Here is a 19627-nt window from a genome sequence, read left to right on the forward strand (position 1 = left end):
CTTCCGACACGTTGATTCGGCCAGACCATGCTCACCATATGCTACCACTAAAAAACGATGACTTTCTATGGCTGGAAAACAGATTGGGCAGCAAAACAGACAAACACAAAACCTCAAATCAGTGTCTAACGCAAAACATAACAAGAAGCTTAACAACCCGTATGAACGAATGTCATAACTCTCGGTTAATTTTTCAAAAGGGCGTATAAGCAAGTGACAGTTTCTCTTTGTTTACTTTCTCTTCTATTAATTACCAAGCGGTTTCCACGTTTATCACTCAACTCTTTGCTTCATACCCGAAACTTTCGACTTTCAAACAGAATAGTGATATCAAAGAAAATCTTTTTAATCACATCACAATAATCGAAAGAGAGAGAGATTAAAGAGAAACTGTCACTTGCTTATACGCCCTTTTGAAAAATTGACCGAGAACTATACTAGATCATCATCAAACGTACAAGAATATGGTTTGGATTATACATGGAATAGTTAATGGTATTTTTACATTAGGCCATACAGTAATCTACACATTTTTTTCCTGTGTTAACTGGTAAAATGTGACTGTTCAATCAAACCATAGAATCTACACACTTAGATTTTTTCCCGAATTTCGACAAAACTTTGCCGAGATTTGAACAGCCGCAAACTTTGGAACAACTGAAGTTCTCGGTATTTTTCATTTGACAGATAATTTTCATTTACCGAGATTTTCGGCTTCGAGATGAATATGAATAACCGAGATTTTCGTCGCTTTTGGAAACAAATTATCCAAATTATCGATGTTCATGCATGTGAGTTAATGCCGAAATGTTGAGCAATTAATCAAAATAAAATTTTAAATATAAAAAATAAACATTCCAGTTGAAACGCGTTATAATTGATTTATTTATTTAAACATTATGTTGGCTGTTGAACTAATAAGCTCAGAAATGTAAATAAGAAACAATATATCACATAAAAAAAATACTGCCAAACACATACACCGTAAAATGGATGCACGTTCATGTTATTTACAGTAGGGAACACAATTCACTTTTCCGCAGAAAATCCAATCAATTTCATGCAATAGATTAGCGTTGCGAAGATCTTTTTCCGGTGTGTGTAAGGATTCTCTGGGGGCGAATAATCGTCAAACATTGAACAAATTGGTTCCTAATATCACGAAACATCGCTATATCGTGAAATGGCTTTAGCCAAAACGGTTCTCGCAAAATGGCTCTCGGCAAAACGGCTCTCGAAAGAACGGCGCTTGGCAAAACGGTTCTCGGCAAAACGTCTCTCGACAAAACGACTCTCGGTAAAACGACTCTCGGCAATCCGGCTTTCGGCAAAATGGCGCTCCGGATAACGGCTTTCGGCAAAACGGTTCTCGGGAAAACGGCTCTCGGCAATCCGGCTATAGGCAAACTTATTCGTTTCCATATAAAATATCTTAAGCTATGCAGAGTCGACTGCTCGTTGTTCAATTTTTCCAAATAAATTGAATAATAGTTAGGCACTGCAAAGTTCACTGAATTTAAAATATAGATAATCTATAGATTTGTTTTTCTCCTCCGTTCTCGGCTATAATTATATTGTGTCTATTTTTCAACGTGTACTCAAGAGAAAATCTTTCAAATAAAATTCATCCTAGAAATTCTTTCCATTTTTTAATTCAGCTTCAATTACTGTATGTAAACCTTTGTTTTGTTTTATGGTGGTATAACTCCTACACAGGCACGTTTGGGGCTCTATTTTGTATCCTAACACAGATAACAGATAAACAGGCTCTCATATGAACTGTGTATAATTTATAATGAGTAGTCTGCGGCGAACACTTGCAGATGTCGCCGCGATCAACTCAACTTTGGGTCATGTCACATCAAGCTAAATTTTTGTTTTTTCAGTGGGTTAACATTCTACTTTTGTATCATTCCGTTCTTTCGATTGAACTGTCATATGTATCAAGCGACATGGGAATAAAATTGATTAAAAACAATGTCAACGTTTCACAAAAACATTGGGATAACTTTGTTTTTTGGTTTCACATGAATTGAAAGATATTCACCTAAGTAAACTATATTTTCAAAATTAATTAGAACTGAGGATGAGAAAAAAGTTATTCACAATAACGTGAAGCGAAAATGATCGTTGAGCGAGAAGAGACAAACTGCCACAAATGAAATCACAGGCCGATATTCACCAGAGCAAAGTAATACTGTTTGTTTTGTGAGCTTAGTGGTCTTTTCAAGTGCAAAATACAACAAAATGAAATGATCAACTCAGAGCTACACTGTTGTCAGCTAGATACGTTAGACTAAAAACCTATGGCAGTGCCTAGGACTAATGAGTCGTAATTTTCCATCATGACAACACCTGATCACATACATTTTTCATTCCTCGTCAAAAATCGTACCATAAAGCTATGCCACATCTACCATATAGTCGAGGACCTTCCACTTTTAGTTTATCATTTGAGTCGTGTTGTTCAGAACTCCGAACGGTAAAACGTTGGAAGTTTCAAAAGTGTGAAATTGGCCAACGTACAAAACGGACGATATGGCACTGATTTTTATAAATTATTTTGATGCATAAATCATCAGATTCGACTCCGTTGCAACCAACGGAGTTCTGAAGCATGGTAACCCTAACCTAATCGCGTGTTTGGCTTTCTTTAAAAATCGAAATTCGACTGACCTATCGATAATATTTCTGTTTGGTTCCATGGTAAAGAAACGAATGATACTAGCATCGGTCATTTATTTTGCAGAAGCGATAGTTGAAAATGCTTCGTCTGTTTTTTTAGGTTTTGAATTAGACAGTAAAATAAACAATGACGAGACTAGGGGGTAACAGTATCCACATTCAGCTCATCTCCATCATTCATCTCATATAATAAACTCGTTAGATACACAACAAAAAATTACGAGATTTACAGCTGACAGAAATCCACATATGACTCAATTCATAAGAACGTAGTTCGTAAAATAACATAATTTTGCAAGAATGATTCAAATATGTGTCAAACACACCCAGCTTTTCAAACAGGAGTGTAAATTTACATGTTTCAGCACTTAAAAGTAAAAGTCATATCATTAACTTCACTGTTAATTTAGCTGAAGTTTACATCGATACAGACGAAAAATTTATTTTTACATGTTAGTTGATGTAACATTATGGTTGATGGAAATTACGGCATTCTTGAATTTACATCAAGCGTAAATTTAATTTTTTCTAAGAGTGTAGAGTGAAATCTGATATCTCTTTCTGATGCATTTGTTTGAAGAAACAGCTGAGCAATATTGCTCATTTTTCGAACTAATTATTCTGTGATATTGCTGCTTTGTGCCGAAGTGTAGATAGGTATTTGTATCCGATTTTATCACAAAGCGTTGATTGGGAAAATACCATGGTGACTCTGCTAATGAGATGACTATTTGTACAATAACCCTAACTATATTTATAAAAGGTCCCCAAGACTTCACGCGTAGTTCAAAATGATCCCTCCTAATATAATAACAGAGATAATCTGTTTACAACTCATTCGTAGAATTTATCGCACCGATCAGCCATATCATCGGCCTGATTTACAAACTGACGTCTCCCATTCCAGCACAAACATCCCAAATATGCATTAATTTACATTTGTTTTGCTTGGGCTGCAATGACGCAGTCGTAAACAGAGGGTTTAGCAAAACAGAAATTTGTTGACATCGAAACGGATGTGATCTCTGTCTGAATTCTTCGTATCCGCGACAAAACAAAACATAAACAACCAAACCGTTTCACATCGCGAGTCGTGAGAAAATTGACCGCAGCCGTAACTTCCCGGAATGGGCACTGGAATGTTGCGCAATTCTAATCCTAAATGTCACACCGGTACTTCTGAGATGACGTCCAAAAATAACAGTTCACTTTCTCCGCTAGCGATAATCAGTATGTTTTCAGCGTTGCCCGATCTAGTCTGGCAGGACTGGATCAAGATGGCTACCCCGGAGCACCCACTTCAAGTGGACAATCAAACGAATCGGGCAGGTGTTTATTCTCCTCCCCGGAGCCGGCGGAGGCGGCATCGTCCAGTACAGTAGCAATCTAAATGAATGGTTGCTTTGATCAGCTATCGACAACAACGGAGGCGGAGCGGCGACGACGACGACGATGTCGACGTCGTCAACTCGATGATGACGTTTCTTGTTATCATACCCTTTAAAGTATAATTCTGCTTGTATGGCTCTAGCGGCATTCAGTCGTTTACGAGATTCGAAGCTTGTATCAGATTTTTATTTTATATACACACACGCGATTTGCCGGTTTCTCAGTTTGATTGATCGATTATTTAGGAACTTTTTTCTGCCGTGATAGTTAATTATTTTTCGGTGTGTGTTACGGAGCAATCTATGCTCACCTTGGCAGTGACCTGAGTAACTGATTCGGTGTTTTTTTTCTCGTCCATCGCAGTCATGTCCTTAGAGGAGTCCCGCCGGACGCAGCGCCCCTACCGGTATGGAATGATACTGCTGTGCGTTGGTGCCCTAGTCAACTGGCTCGGTCTGGCAGAGAACTATTCGGAACCAATTCGGTACACCGGAGTGGCGTGTATTCTTGGTAAGCGGCACTTGACTTTGAACGAGTTCCCATCGATTGAATGACACAGCTGATATAAAATATTTTCCTTCTTTTATCAACAGCAGGAGCATGTTTGATTTGTACTGCGATGTGTTGTTGGCTGCATGCACCTAACCGGGCTGGATCTTCGAGTGAGGTGAGTACCTGTGATACAGTAGTTGAAGTTGGTGGTTTAAGTTTTGAGTGTATTTTTGATTGTCATTTAACGCGGCATCGTGCTCCACGCGTGTGAGACGTGCCGATCTGCGAAAACCGTCACCACCTGTGTCCTCTGACGCAACTTTGTTGCATCCTTATAATTGATGTTAATAGTGGAACAAAACAACCACCTTATGTATGTCTTATCGTGAATCAACTTACCTCTTTTACTTTGTGAATCATCTGTTGATTAGTGTAACTTAATGAATACTTATGAAATTGGCGAGTGACATTGTTCTCATTATTCACTTTTGTTGCACTTGCAGAACTATTCAGTGACAATAGTTTCCAACATTTTTTTTTGGAACCAAGAGCCTAACAACTTCTAGTCAATGTACGGCTCTATACTGCAGTCTTGCCGTCGCTTTTTTTTGTCAAGGAATAATATTCAAAACAGCAACAGAAAAGATTGGTCATTTCAAAACAAACAAAATTCAATTTTAATCCCAGTACTAGTTGAATTACTTTCGATTTTCATCATCTTAAACCACATAAACTCTGTAAATGCTATAGTGGCGTAAAATGGAACAAAACCAAGACGTTTTTCTGGAGACATGATGCAACAGATCACAAAGTATTCTCGTTAATACGACCTACTAATTACTATGGGGCGCCTCTTCAAAATTTACCCTCTGAGAGAGTGATATGTTTTAGATCTTGAATACCTCTTGGTGTATCTATCAGGTGTACAACTTTGCTTCCGCCGTTTTTTTTTCCAAAATTAAAAGCTTTATTGCGAAAAAGTGCTTACAGATGTATTATTCAAAGTATTGTCTGTCGCTAGCGACAACTTTCTCCCATCTTTCCGGAAATTTTCGGATCCCGGCTCAAAAAAGAAGTCCTCTTTTGACGCTATCCATGAAGCCATCCATTTTCCAACTCTTCGAAGAATTGAGAATGTTGATCTGTCAGGCCGTGTGCCATCGAACGGAACAGGTGGAAGTCAGAAGGGGTGACATCTGGGGAATACGGCGGGTGGGGTAAGACTTCCCATTTCAGCGTTTCCAGGTACTTTTTGACCACTTGTCGTGTTGGAAGATGACTTTGTCATGTCGCTCTTGATATTGTGGCCGCTTTTCTTTTAGCGCGCGACTAAGGCACATTAGTTGCGTTCGGTAGCGATCTCCTGTGATGTTTTCTTCCGGTTTTAGGAGCTCGTAGTAAATCATACCGAGCTGATCCCACCAAAAACAAACCACAACCTTGGCGCCGTGAATATTTGGTTTTGCCTTCGACGAAGTAGCATACCCGGGCTTTTCCCATGGTTTTCTGCGTTTAGGATTACCGTATCGAACCCACTTTTCATCACCGGTTACGATTCGATGTAAAATCCCCTTACGATTTTGTCTTTGAAGCAGTTGCTCATATACAAATAGACGGCGCTCGATGTCCCTCGGTTTCAACTCGTACGGTACCCAGTTTCCTTCTTTCTGAATCATGCCCAGAGCCTTGAGACGTTTTGAAATGGCTTGCTGACTTACTCTCAACGATTCGGCAAGCTCTTCTAGGGTTTGGCAAGAATCTTCATCAAGCAATGCTTCTAATTGTTCATCTTTGAAGGTTTTTTTCTCTTCCACCACCATGTTTGTCTTCGACATTAAAATCACCCTTTTTAAAACGTTGAAACTACTTCAGACACGTTCTTTTATTCAGAGAAGCATCACCGTAAGTTTCTGAGAGCATTCGATGCGCTTCAGCTGCATTTTTTTCGAATTGTAACAGAAAAATGAAACTTCCCGCAAATGGCGAGAATTGGGCACATAAACAGACATTTTCGAGCGTGAATAATACGAGAACAAGAACTACTGTCACTGAAACGGCTATGACAATTCGTTAGCCACTGTACAAACTCACTTTACAGGCATTATCGTCTCTGTATTTTGATCAGCCTCAGCCGGTACAGCCACCTATCGGAAAACGGTGGAAGCAAAGTTGTACATCTGATAACGTATCAGCATAATTGTTTCTACATGCTATCGGAAATATGATCATAATTTGGGATTAAATTTAAAGCCATTTCAGATTCAAATGCATAATCTGTTGGTTGTGACAATTCGAGGGACTTTTTAGCCCCAAAGATCATCATTAAAAAATAAATTATTTTTCTCTATTTCCTACGGCAAGGCTCTTTCGCAATGTGAAAATGAAGGTATTGATGTAAAAACCATCTTTACACATCAATTCATTTTCACAGATGTCGATAAAATTTTTATTGTCTTTCAAACAGCTGAAGCTTCGATATTCAGTTTAGTAAAAGCAGCCCCCATCTGGGAAGCCATGTAACTGTGGTGAACATGTTTCTGCAAAGATCAAAACAATGAAGAATAACCAACAAAAATTCAATATTGCTAACTACACATTTTTTTAGTGCCTTTTACCAGACTTTTCCAATAGTTATCTATCAGAATATCATCAATACGATAAATAAATCGTTCTATAATGCTCGATTGTTTGTTTACCACATTCTAAGCGCACTGATTGCCTACACAACTAGATAAAAATCGTGTAGATTTACGTCTTCTGAGACCGACATACACGATCGTCAAAAATGACTCATTTTTACAGTAAATCCAACATATTTCATGTATTTTGACATATTTTTAAGTGCTGAAGCATGTAAATTTACACCACTGCTTTAAAAGTACACACCGAATTATTTTTACGGGTGTCGGTAAATTTTTACTGAATTTCAAACAGCTCAACATTCAGTAATCCGTTCAGTAAATGTTCCATTTGCTGAATGATCGAAAGAGTTGCACAAAATTTCAATCTGTCATAATTCTACTGACTTATTCATCATTCATATTATATTATCCCACACACTTAAAAAAATCCTGTGATTTGTGAGCGTCGCAGTTCACGCAAATTTACGTGGAAGAACATTCAATATTGTGTCTAAAACTCCATGACATGAAATTCATTGAAATAAAAAAAAAAGAATGCTGATAGCAACCGCCGCGACTTGAACCGAGAATCATTGGATCGCAAGTACGTCTATTAATCGACTGAGCCACAGAAGCATGTATCTGCTTGGCTGGAAAAAAGTGCCTTTAAATTCATACAGTCGCACCTGCTAGCAGAACGCAAGTTACAGTCGAAGCCAGTAAAATTCAAGCTCATCTAACATTAAGTCATTACAAAAAAAATTTTCCGTCACTTGAAAAATTAGGTCTTTATAAACTACATCGTATGAGGGATTAAGTCACCTGTAAAAATCAATTTTTTTTGAGTGCACCGCCAGGAATAAGTATTATCTGTTTTTCGCACAACAATCAATTTGCTCCACTATTTTTTTTCTACAATCCAAAAATTTTCACATCTTCACGTCTGAAAATGATGTTATTTTGCAGATCTGTATTTCTACTGAATGTATAGTGATGATTACTGAAATTATTCATTACGTTTTATTAATTTACTGAATATTGGTAAAACTTTTACAGAGTTCGGCAAAAGAAATGACATTTCAGAGTTCACAGACCGTGTCAGTAAATGTATCAAAAGAGAAATTTGGTGTGTACATACTTATGTTACGCTTACCAAAGTCAGTTTTGTGCTAGAGCTGTGTCTACCACAGCTCAGGGTGGCGGAAATGGCAAACGCGTATGAACGGATTTAATAAGAACGCAGATTCGATTCCTGTCTCTGAGTGTATCTTTTTCCAAAAAATCATCTTTTCTGTGAGTTTCTCATTCATTCGGCTTCTCTAATATAGGTTTCCACTCAGTCATTGCAAAAACTGAGATCGTTTAAGGCCATCGTCCAAGTACCATGCGCGCGGGTGGTTTTAGGAAATTTTCGATGGAAATTTCGAAAAATTTGCCAAAACCAAAAACATACAGACCTTTGAAATACATTTATCTATCTACAGGGTGAAAATGGCTGGAAAATTCGGAGGATTTTCCGAGTCTTATCAAAAATAGCTCTGAAAAATGAGTGTTTTTGTGATCTTTCACAATTATCTGGAAAAATAAAGCGATGACATAAACTTTTTTTTTCAAATAAACTTTATTATGAATACACAGATTACATTCGGACACATTTTTGGAAAACCTTTTCACGCTTTTCATAGAAAATCCACGAATTTCAAAAATTTCCACGAAATCGGTTATATGAAATTCGTTGATTTTCCATGAAAAGCGTGAAAAGGTTTTCCAAAAATGTGTCCGAATGTGATCCTTGTTGCCAGCATGAGGTTTTTTTTGAAAAAAAAATTTCATTCCATCGAATTATTTTTTCAAATAATTGTGAAAAATTACGAAAAAAGCTCATTTTTTCAGCGCTATTTTTGATAAGACTCGTAAAATCCTCCGAATTTTCCAGTCATTTTCACCCTGTAGATAGATAAAAGTATTTCAAAGGTCTGTATGTTTTTGGTTTTGTCAAATTTTTCGAAATTTCCATCGAAAATTTCCTAAAACCACCCGCGCGCATGGTACTTGGACGATGGCCTTAAGCAAAATCATTCAGTTTTATCCAAACTATTGATTACTTGGAGTGTGCTTGCATGGAATGGAGTTTTGGATGAACTCCGGAACTAAACTGATTTGAAAACTCGAAGGTTGAATTAAGGAAAAATTTAGTAACATTTAAAATCTTAATTTATGCAATGATGGTTTCAGCTCTGTTCTGCATCAGTTATGGTATGGTGAAGTTTAAACTCAGCTACAAATTATAACCCGCATTTTTTCCTTCTCCATCGTTTCAGAATGACGATCCAGTACACGTAATAAGTTCAGCTGACGAACGCCGGTGTGAAAAACCACCCGACTATGACAGCGTAGCGGTGGCGCCTCCCAGCTACGACGACGCCATCAAACTGGACCCGTCGGCGCTGTTGCACCTATCCCTGGTGGTAGCGACCGAGAATAACAGTACCTCAGATAGCATTATAGATAATAATTTATCAACTACTAACGCAGCTAGTACAACAACTGCTACTAGTACTACTACAACTACAACTATTACTGCAACTACCGGTACTAATACTGCTGCCAGCAATAATACCACCACTAGTCCTACGTCATCAGCGACGATCAACAACTTCCCTAGCGTGTACACTCGATCGCGAGATAATTACAGTACTACTACCTCAGACAACACCCACAACTCACCGGCCCGTTTTAGTTTGGAGAACGAGATGCACCGGGAAACCCCACCTAGGTATGAAACCATTGGTGGCCCACTCGCTGCTACCATCGTAGCTGCAGTACCCAACGATGTTAGTCCCGTGATCGCGGTATCCAGAAGTGACTAGCCCATGATCGGTGAGCCCCTGCAGAGTGATCCCATGGATGGAGATTCCCATCCGATCGGAGATTCCGGGGGTGAATTGATTTTTTACATGCTTCAATATTTTATACAATTCCGACTAAAATTAATCCTCAACTGAATCCACTTGTGCCAAGTGGGTGACAGTGATCGCAAGGCTGTGCTCATCTTGTGTAATGTTTGTACTTACTTTGTAAGAAGATACACACTAAAAAAAGTCTCAAGTCACTTATAGTATATTTTATATAGAAATAAGGTTTGTCGAAAACGTGAATAGACTAGTTGATAGTTTGTATTATTCCCCAAGTGCGTTCGCACCAGTATTAGGATGGTAGAGACAGGACCAAATATACAAGCAACGAGAAGCAGGCAGCAACAGTTTGCTACGAGCTTGGTCTCGGATCAAACGGGAAAGGTGCTAATTCCCGACACTAATTGCTATCTTAAATAGCTGCCAAAAGTATCACCAACCGCAAAAGTATATTGTTAGAAATGTGTATGTGTGCACAATCGCAGCAGGCAGGTTGGAAATGTAAATCTCAATTATAGGCTGTCAGTCAATCGGATAAAACCATTTATTTCGTGTCGTTGCAGTTAGATTAGTAGCAATGGTGCCACTCATGAATTAGCGAGGAAAAGTTTAGACGCGGTATGAGATATTTGACAAAAAAAAGTGAACTAAACTAAGCATTATGCGCCGATGCGAGTAATGTTAAAAATATAAATTATTACAGAAACGGCTTTGTTCGTAGTTTGTTCAATATCACAAAGGATTCCTCCTCGGTTAGGGAACGGCGTATTAGATATTAGTATGAATAACGGCGTATTAGATTTCAGATCCAAGTCAATTCGTATTCGCTATAACGTTAGAAAAATTATCCACGCCGTTTTTGCTTTTTGCCAAGCCTAACCCAGTTTCCACCCAAACTGCCGCCAATCTGTTTGTTTGAAGCTAGTTTCGAGCCTAGTTCTAACGCCATTGAAGTGAAGCTAGAGTCAGTTTTGCCGAAAAGGGAGGAATCCCCCCGAGCCCGGACTTTTTCAGGGGGCCCTGGAATGCGAAGATTAAAAATTATTTTTTAATTCTTCATAACAAATCAAAATATCAACTCGAAAATTATTTTTTAATTCTTCATAACAAATCAAAATATCATGCTCGACGAACTGAGCAAATGTCCGTGTGTGTGTTTGTGTATGTGTGTGTGTCTGTATGTGTGTTGTCAACTAAGAGGTCGAGATCTCAGAGATGGCTGGATCGATTTTGATCAAACTAGTCGCAAATGAAAGGTCTCCCCGTCACCCAAAACGCTATTGAATGGTTTTGAGATCGGATGTTTACTTTTTGAGTTATACGAAGTTTTATGTCAAAATTTTCAGTTTTTTGACAGTATCTGTCACAATTGACCTTGAAAACAGAATATGTTTTCAGACTTAGATTCCGCACGGTAATAGCTATCCAAAAAGCCATAGATTGTTAAAATCCGTCCATTTTTAACGGAGATATCGAAATTTTTGTGTAAACGACTTTTCCCCTTATTACAGTAGTAGTAGTTTTACGTGTTTGATGATAAAGCGCTGTTTCGGAGCCAAATGAAAACATGATTTTTTATACTGCTGTGGACGCCATTTTGTTGCCCGCGAGGAATCACCCAGCGTTGATACCTGACACTCCGAATATACGTCTTACCTCTGAGTTGGCTGCTTGTACAATGAGCGCGATTCTTAAGTGGCTGTTGCCAGGCATCCTCGGGTCGATTCCTATCATCGTTATATCAACCTTGTGAGCAGTGTTGCCACGTTCACTGTGTCGCTCAAGCAACCCTGCATCACACTGCGATATTCCTTTACCGCACATCTCCCTTCTCCCCTAAAAAAAAAAATATGTACCTATTCTCCCCGGAGTAACTTTTCGTAAGATATTTCCAATCCAGTTTTTTTTTTTCCTTTATATTCCACTGGGTCACAGGTAACAATGTCAGTTAAATTGCTGAACTAAAGGAACCTAGAATCTAATTATCATACGGATGTGTTGGCATAACTATTCTAAGTGGTAGGTGGCTAACAGTAGTGAAACTCCATGTGCTTTTTCCCAGTGTGTTGCTGAAAAAAATCGTAAATGTTTTTTTGCAAGCAAGCGAATATTAGGCTGCGTTCCTTCCGTTCCTCGAGCAGCGTTGTCAGGTATACCGATTTATCTGTATCAATACAGGTTCTTAGTGCCTTATAGGGTAATACAAATATTTTCTCTTAAAATACGGATTATTCAATTTCATGCAGATTTTCGGCTTTTGAATTGGGTTGAATCAATGCAAGGCGGTGGTCCAACTTTTGTGCACCTAAACAATCTAGTACCAAATAGTTTCGTAGCCAGCACAGATGTTTTATCATTTTTTTGTAAAAATATTACTTGGCATCTCTGTCATCAAGTCACAACGCAAGGAAACACTACTATAGAGCAATCAGAAGATTTTCCTAATTTATTTTCTTGCATCTCTTTATTTCGACATAAGTATGCAATATATAGTGTGGTTCAATATTAAAAGATTCCAATAGGTATGAAAGAATTCAATATTCCATATTAAGCGCAGATTTCTATTGCAGATAGTTGAGAATAAGTTGATATGACTACTGTCCCTCGACCGATCGGATGTAATCATTTAAATAGGCAGGAAATTTCTTTTCGCGACTTGCTCGTGCAGTTTTGTCGGGCTCGGCAAAGGAATCCTGATTTGGTTTTTCTTCCCCGTTTGTGTTATTGGGTTCGCGCCAAGAGACTACCTTTTTAGTTTGTGAAACATGTCTCTTGAGAATTTGGCCCTCATCATCGCTGAGTGTAAGGTTACCGTTGCATTCTTGTATGACAGTATACCTTTTTGGGGTGAAGCGAGGTTCCCCTTTTGTTCGATTCGGTCTTTCGACTACCACGAAATCCCCTGATTTTACAGTACATGAACGTGCGGCTCGCCGGCTGTCCTCTCGAAGTTTTCCCAAGATCTTTGCTTGACGATCTTCAGCTTTAAGCTGTTCATCGGAGAATGTTGCTTTGCCGTAACAGGAGAGTGGAAGACCGCGCCGGATTTTACGGCCTAACATTACCTCTTCCGGAGGTACTTTGGTTACGCTATGCGCTGCAGCGTTGTGTGCATTAATTGCTTCGTTTAGTTCCTCATTGTAGTTCGACTTAGTAGAAAGAGCGCTAGCCATTGCTTTATTTACCAGCTTCATATATGATTCCACAAGTCCATTTTGCTGTGGATATAAAGGAGTAGAGTAGATCGGAGTAATTCCTCGTTTGATGCAATAATTTTTGTAGTCCTCGCCATTAAAAGGCGGGCCATTATCTGACTTTATATACTTCGGATAGCCTTCTCTGTCGAACACCTCATTGAGAATCTTTTGTGTATTCTCGAAACTGGTTGATTTGACTGGCCTCGCGATTAGAAATCGTGATCTGTATTCAACGATCAAAAGAATTGAGATTCCTCCCAACTTTTGATATGGGCCATTAAAATCTACCGCTATCATTTCCCATACGTTTTTCGGTGCAAATATACGTTCCATTGGAGGGGGCTTCTCGGGTCTCCCATTGATTGTACAAATTTTACAAGTTTGGACCCAATTTTTGACATCATTGGATACGCCTGGCCACCAAACGCGTTGTCGAATAATGCTCTTCATCTTCGCAGTGGTCGAGTGTCCTTCGTGAGCTACTTCAAGAGCTTTTCGTCGGAGCGCGTCAGGTATGACTACACAACCGGTTTTGATCAGCATTCCATCTTTAGATGATAGGTCATTTTCAACCGCCTTATATCTGCGAAGATCGTTCGACCATTTTCCCGTTTCCAGAGATTCCATCACTTTCAGGAGAGTTTCGTCTTGCATGGTTTTTTGCTTTATTTCATTCTCAGTCAAAAAATCAGTCGTGTTCGCTTCCACATGTGCTATTTCCCACGGACTTGTTTCGTCTTCGAATGCTTGATCATCTCCGCAATACAATCTTGATGGCGTGTCGGCTATGTTGTCCTTGCCTCTCACGTACTCAACTGCATAGTTGTATGGGCTTAGGCGAAGTGCCCAACCGTCAGCGCGCGTTAAAGCACGCTTCGACTCCTCGCGAGTTCTATTCAAAATAAAAGCAACACCTTGAGCATCAGTACGCAAAGTGAAACGCCTTCCTAATAAGAAATACGAGAAGTGTTCAACTGCCCATACAGCACTTAATGCCTCGCGCTGGTTTTGGGCGTATTTTCTCTCAGTGGTCGTCAAGGATTTGGAAGCGAAACTAATTATTCTTGGAACACAATCACGTTTTTCTTGGACTAGTACGGCTCCCAAGGCTACTGGGGAAGCATCGGTGTAGAGAATCGTGTTGTCGTTCTCTGAAAAATAACCGAGAGCCAAAGTGCACTTGACGATTTGTTGCTTAACGAGCTCGAAAGCAGTTCTTTGTTTTGGGCCCCATATCCATGTTTTGCTAGCGGTAGCGGACCATAAAGGGTTTGAGATATCTGCAAAATTTCGCAAGTAGGGACTTACGAATGAGGCCAACCCAAGGAAGCTTCTGAGCTCTGAAAGTGTTGTCGGTTCTCGAAATTTACGTATGGCGTTAATTTTCTCTTCGTCGATATGGAAGCCTTCCGAGTCTAGCACGTGACCAAGGAACTTCAATCTTGTTCTGTCGAATTCACATTTCTGTGTATTTAAAGTCAAATTATTTTCCTTTAGGACCCGTAACACTTTTGCTACAGTTTTCCTTAGTTCTTCCAACGTTTCGGCGTAGATCAAAATGTCATCTATGTAGACGATTACGTTATCTATGTGCTTCAGTATTCGCATCATCTCCCGTTGAAAGATTTCGGGGGCACAGTTGACTCCAAACATGAGCCGTGTGAATCGGTACATACCGTCCTCAGTCAAGAACGTGGTAAAATCTCTCGATTCCTTCGATAGCTCGAGGTGGTAGAATGCGTTGCTCAGATCTAATTTGGTAAAAACTTTTGCGCCATTTAGCTTCACCTTCATTTCATCTATTAGGGGGAGACGATAGTATTCCCTATTTATTGCTCTGTTTGCTGCACGCATATTGACGACCAAACGAAAATCGTTCTTGCCCTTAGAAACAGCGGACATTCCACTAATCCAGTTTGGGGCCGATGTAACTTTTTCTATAATTCCGCGGGTTTCCATTTCTTGTAATTTGCGTTTCGCTCCTTCTCTGTAGGCAGCTGGAACGTTGAAGTATGCATTTTTCACTGGGGGAATGGTTTTGTCAATGCTAAATTTGATTAAAATCCCGGGCATCTTTGGAAATTTTTCACAATTGGTTAATTCTTCGCAATTATGAACCATGCCCCCGACTAGTAACAGTTTCAAATCGCTTGCGGTGGATCGACTAAGCAGTGATTTATTTCCCTGAGTTACTACGTGGAATGTTGCAGTAGTGGAGGGTTTTTTTAGAGTTGGTACCGTTATTTCCGCCTTGAATGATCGTTCTATGGAAATAGGGTTCTTCGAACCGTATGCATACACTCCCTTTCCAGGGTTATCAATCATAAGAAGTTTTGCCTTTCCTGAAGAGAATTCATGCTCAAGACGTCTCCAGTCATCTCCACCAACTATGTTGATGTCGGCGCCTAAGTCAATGAGGAAGCGGATGGTGCTTGAAGATCCCAAACTGCAATCAATCAAGACATCTTCTAAGGAGAGGACATTGACAAACTAAAGGAATAAAAACGCATGATGTATCAAGGCCAATCATTTATTTATTTTAGCAATTTATCAACAAAACTGTACCTGCTTTGAGTCCCTGCGTCAATAGAACGACGCTTTACATAAAGCTCATTTGAAGGATCGTTTGCTGTTCGCCGCTTGTGATTGTGGTTTTTATCTTCGACATACGGACGATTTCTGACTTCGAAAACTGCATCTGTTGGATGTAATGCGTCAATGGCTGTCTCTGCTTCATATGCCTCGCTTCGGGTAGCAGCTTGTACAATATAGTTTGTTTGATAACCATATGTGCGAGCCGATTTGACGAGCTCTTTGTTTCTGAGTCCTTTTAACAATTGTGCTCTCACGAAACGGTCTTGATCGTCAACGCTGTAGCCACACAGCCTCACCTTACACATTAGGCAGGCATGGAAGGCCACCGCAGATTCGCCCTTTTCCTGTTGCATACATGAGAATGCTTCATGTTCGGCGGCGGTGTCCGTCATTGATCGAAAGTAATCATTTATGTTCGCTACGAGGGTTTGATAGCAATTAACGTCCGTTAGACTGGGACGCAATTTCGCGGCTCTGACGATTTCTTGCAAGTCTGAACCCATTGATAAGAAAAGTAACTGCGTTCTTATAACGGGATCATTTGCGTTACTCAAGGATGCCGCAATTTCGAAGTTTTCGAAGTAGCGATTCCACTCTTCCCACATTTTATTTGCAGCCACACCATTGGGGAATGGCTTGATGTGATCCCATCGAATGCTTGAAGACGTCCCTTGTAGTTGCGCATTGGTAGGTGTGCACCAGCTTTGTTCATTTTCTCGGTTTGATGCTGGCCGATTGTTCGGTTGTAGGAAGTGTATAGCAGTTGCCAAGTCTGCTAATGTTTTTTCCATACGTTCCATCCGTTCATTCGGTATATTTGCTTCTGATACCTCCACGTTATTCGGACGCTGCTGTTTCTCTTTTGTGACTATTACGGGATCATCCACTGGTAACATCGATTCCTCATCCGAGGTCATACTTTCATCACTGGGATCGTCGAAATTGTTGTCACTTTCGCTTGATGCTGAATTGCTGCGATCGTCTGTTTGGCATGGCTGTTCTAAAATGTAATTTCCTTCCTCCTCTGCAGGAGCCAGAACATACTTGCCCTCGCTTGCCATATTTGCTATTGGATTCGTTGTTCTTTATCTGTGAATTATACACCCATTAGAATTTAGAAACGCTCGATTCAAGGCAAGTTTTTTGTTTTCAATTCGTTTATCTTTGATTGCCTATTTTAGACTCAACAGCGGCTGTCCCAGCTCGCTCATTGAACCCAATCAGTTCTTTTTAATTTTTTTTTTTATCTATATTTTGCAATCGACCCGAGTTTACTCAAAAATCAGTAATTTTGTGAATGTCCCAATCCACTCAGAGCATGTTGCAGTTGTCCCGAACCGCGATGCTTCGATCATTTCATTAAATGCGGATGTTTCATGCTGCAAGTTAGTCATTTTCAACAATTACCGGTCGTCCCAAACCGGTTTCTATCGTCAACATGGTCGTCCCGAACCGTGTTTTCTCGTCAACGGCCGGCCGTCCCGAACCGTATTCTATCGACATTTGCCGGTCGTCCCAAACCGTGTTCAGAATCTTTTTTTTTTTTTTTTTGCGCTGGGTGATTCCTTGATAATATCATCGAATGGTACAGAAACAAGTTCAATTTTAGTCGCATATAATTATGCGACTCCTGGCAGGATCGCCATTGTGGACGCCATTTTGTTGCCCGCGAGGAATCACCCAGCGTTGATACCTGACACTCCGAATATACGTCTTACCTCTGAGTTGGCTGCTTGTACAATGAGCGCGATTCTTAAGTGGCTGTTGCCAGGCATCCTCGGGTCGATTCCTATCATCGTTATATCAACCTTGTGAGCAGTGTTGCCACGTTCACTGTGTCGCTCAAGCAACCCTGCATCACACTGCGATATTCCTTTACCGCACAACTGCTACATACAATTGTTTCTAAGTATCAAAAAGACTGTAAACAGCATCTTTTTTCATGGCATTTTGCCTCGGACTGATTTTAGCACGGTTCGTTTTTGGCAACATAATCGTTCGAATATGGCATATGTAAACCAGATGATATCAGCATTTTCGAGTTGAAAGTAATTCCATAATTATATTAATTTAAACTACTTACAGCAATAAAAGCTGGAAGAACATAACTTCCATATACCATACGACTCAGTTCGTCGAGATCAGCAAATGCGTGTGTGACAAATAATTTCACTCAATTTTCTCGGAGATGGCTAAACCGTTTTCTACAAACTCAGAACTACATATGAAAAGTAGTATACTCCCAAACAAGGTTCCTGAATTACGTTTGGATCCGACTTTTGATTGCGGAACCACTGGATGATATGTGAAACGAAATTTAAATAATGCAATTCATTTTTCTCGTAGATGGCTGAACCAATCTAAGATTCAAATGAAATCTAAGAATCATCTATGATTCAAATGAGAGGTATTAAAATCCTATAAAATTTAGTCAGATCCGATTTCTGGTTTAGGAGATACAGGGTGATTAGTATAAAAATGTCCATTTCACATAAATTAATCAGGTTTATCGGGTTTGCTGATTTGGATAGTCGATCACGAAATAAATTTATTTCAGTTTAAGCGGTATTCAGTTTTCGATTCGGAATGTACCCCCAAATTTTAATTCGCACTACAATTTCTTAAAGTTGTCTACACACTCCTCAGGTTAATTTAACTGATTTCCGCTACACCGATGTTAGAACTCCGGTTCCAGTATCGAATCGTTTCTCAAAGCTCAATCATTTTTTCAAAAAGGCCAAATCGAGCTCCAAAAACAAAAATTCAAATTAAAGGACTTAAGGTCCCATACAAAATTGGTGAATTTTATCCGATTCTTTAAGTACAGATGATGAGTTTTTAAAATTCATATCGATATAGAAGATGTAAATTATTTGGCGTATTAATTTATGGACATTCGAATCACTTTTCGTTATGCTAGTTCCTGAATACTGGCTCTGGAAGTACCATAAATAATGACGAAAAACTCTAAAGTGGAACTTACTTCGACATCTCATGGAATGTTCAATCGGTTGTCACACGTTAAGATTGAAATTTGATACGATTTGCAGTTTAGACAGTACAGGGTAATGAGTGATTAAAATCTTAATTTGTCGTTTAAAACGAGGATAAATAAAATAATGTCATGAGAACTAAAACACCTAAGAATATTCATGCAAAAAACACATGCGGATTGATAAAAAAAGGTATCATCTCACTGCTAGGTGGATTAATCACGTTTTTTCTTAGGGGACGAAAAGTTCACGCGGAACCTGTTCTGTACTTCTAAGTTAGTAATAAAGCCTTAATAATCCTCCTAGGGATTAAGGGAGGGCCTTTCTTGCCGTTGAAATAATCTTATCGAAACCTTTATGAGATTCTATCCTCTATGTAAGTTTATCATAGAACTAGTGATCCTATAACCAGAGATCAGTGGAGATATTGTTATGATTTCAATTGAACTGTCAAAAGCAGTTCCAATCTGCATATTTACAATTGCCCTGTTGCTCTTTATTCTCTATTAGTGGGGACTATTGATTATAAAAAGGAAATAATACACAAATGCTTTATGCTGTTTTCTCACTAAATTTATACAGAACGGATGGATACATTTCATTTTTTGCTACAAGTGTGATACTTCACAAGAAAATAAACTCGCACATTGAACAAATCACTCGCTAACAAATACAAATGCAAGCGTTGCTAGATTTTTTGTTATACATCCTATGTTGCCAGATCTTCGATTTTTCTCTCC

The 19627-nt window shown here is 39.3% G+C and overlaps 1 protein-coding gene across 6 annotated transcripts in view; it reads left to right on the plus strand.

The window, feature by feature from the left end:
- Positions 1-10806, plus strand: part of LOC131430199 (uncharacterized) — a 107688-nt gene extending 96882 nt beyond the window's left edge. For 5 of the 6 annotated variants that reach the window (XM_058594944.1, XM_058594943.1, XM_058594947.1 and 2 more), the window contains 3 exons: positions 4438-4584; positions 4668-4741; positions 9509-10806. In XM_058594944.1, the coding sequence (XP_058450927.1) occupies positions 4438-4584; positions 4668-4741; positions 9509-10057 (770 nt within the window). In that variant the 3' untranslated portion in view covers positions 10058-10806. Of the gene's footprint in view, positions 1-4155; positions 4356-4437; positions 4585-4667; positions 4742-9508 lie in introns of those variants that run through there. The other variant, XM_058594946.1, reaches the window with a different exon arrangement.
- Positions 10807-19627: the final 8821 nt, after the last annotated feature.

The sequence above is a fragment of the Malaya genurostris genome, chromosome 2 (genome assembly GCF_030247185.1).
Source record: "Malaya genurostris strain Urasoe2022 chromosome 2, Malgen_1.1, whole genome shotgun sequence".
In the NCBI taxonomy this organism is placed as follows: Eukaryota; Metazoa; Arthropoda; class Insecta; order Diptera; family Culicidae; genus Malaya; species Malaya genurostris.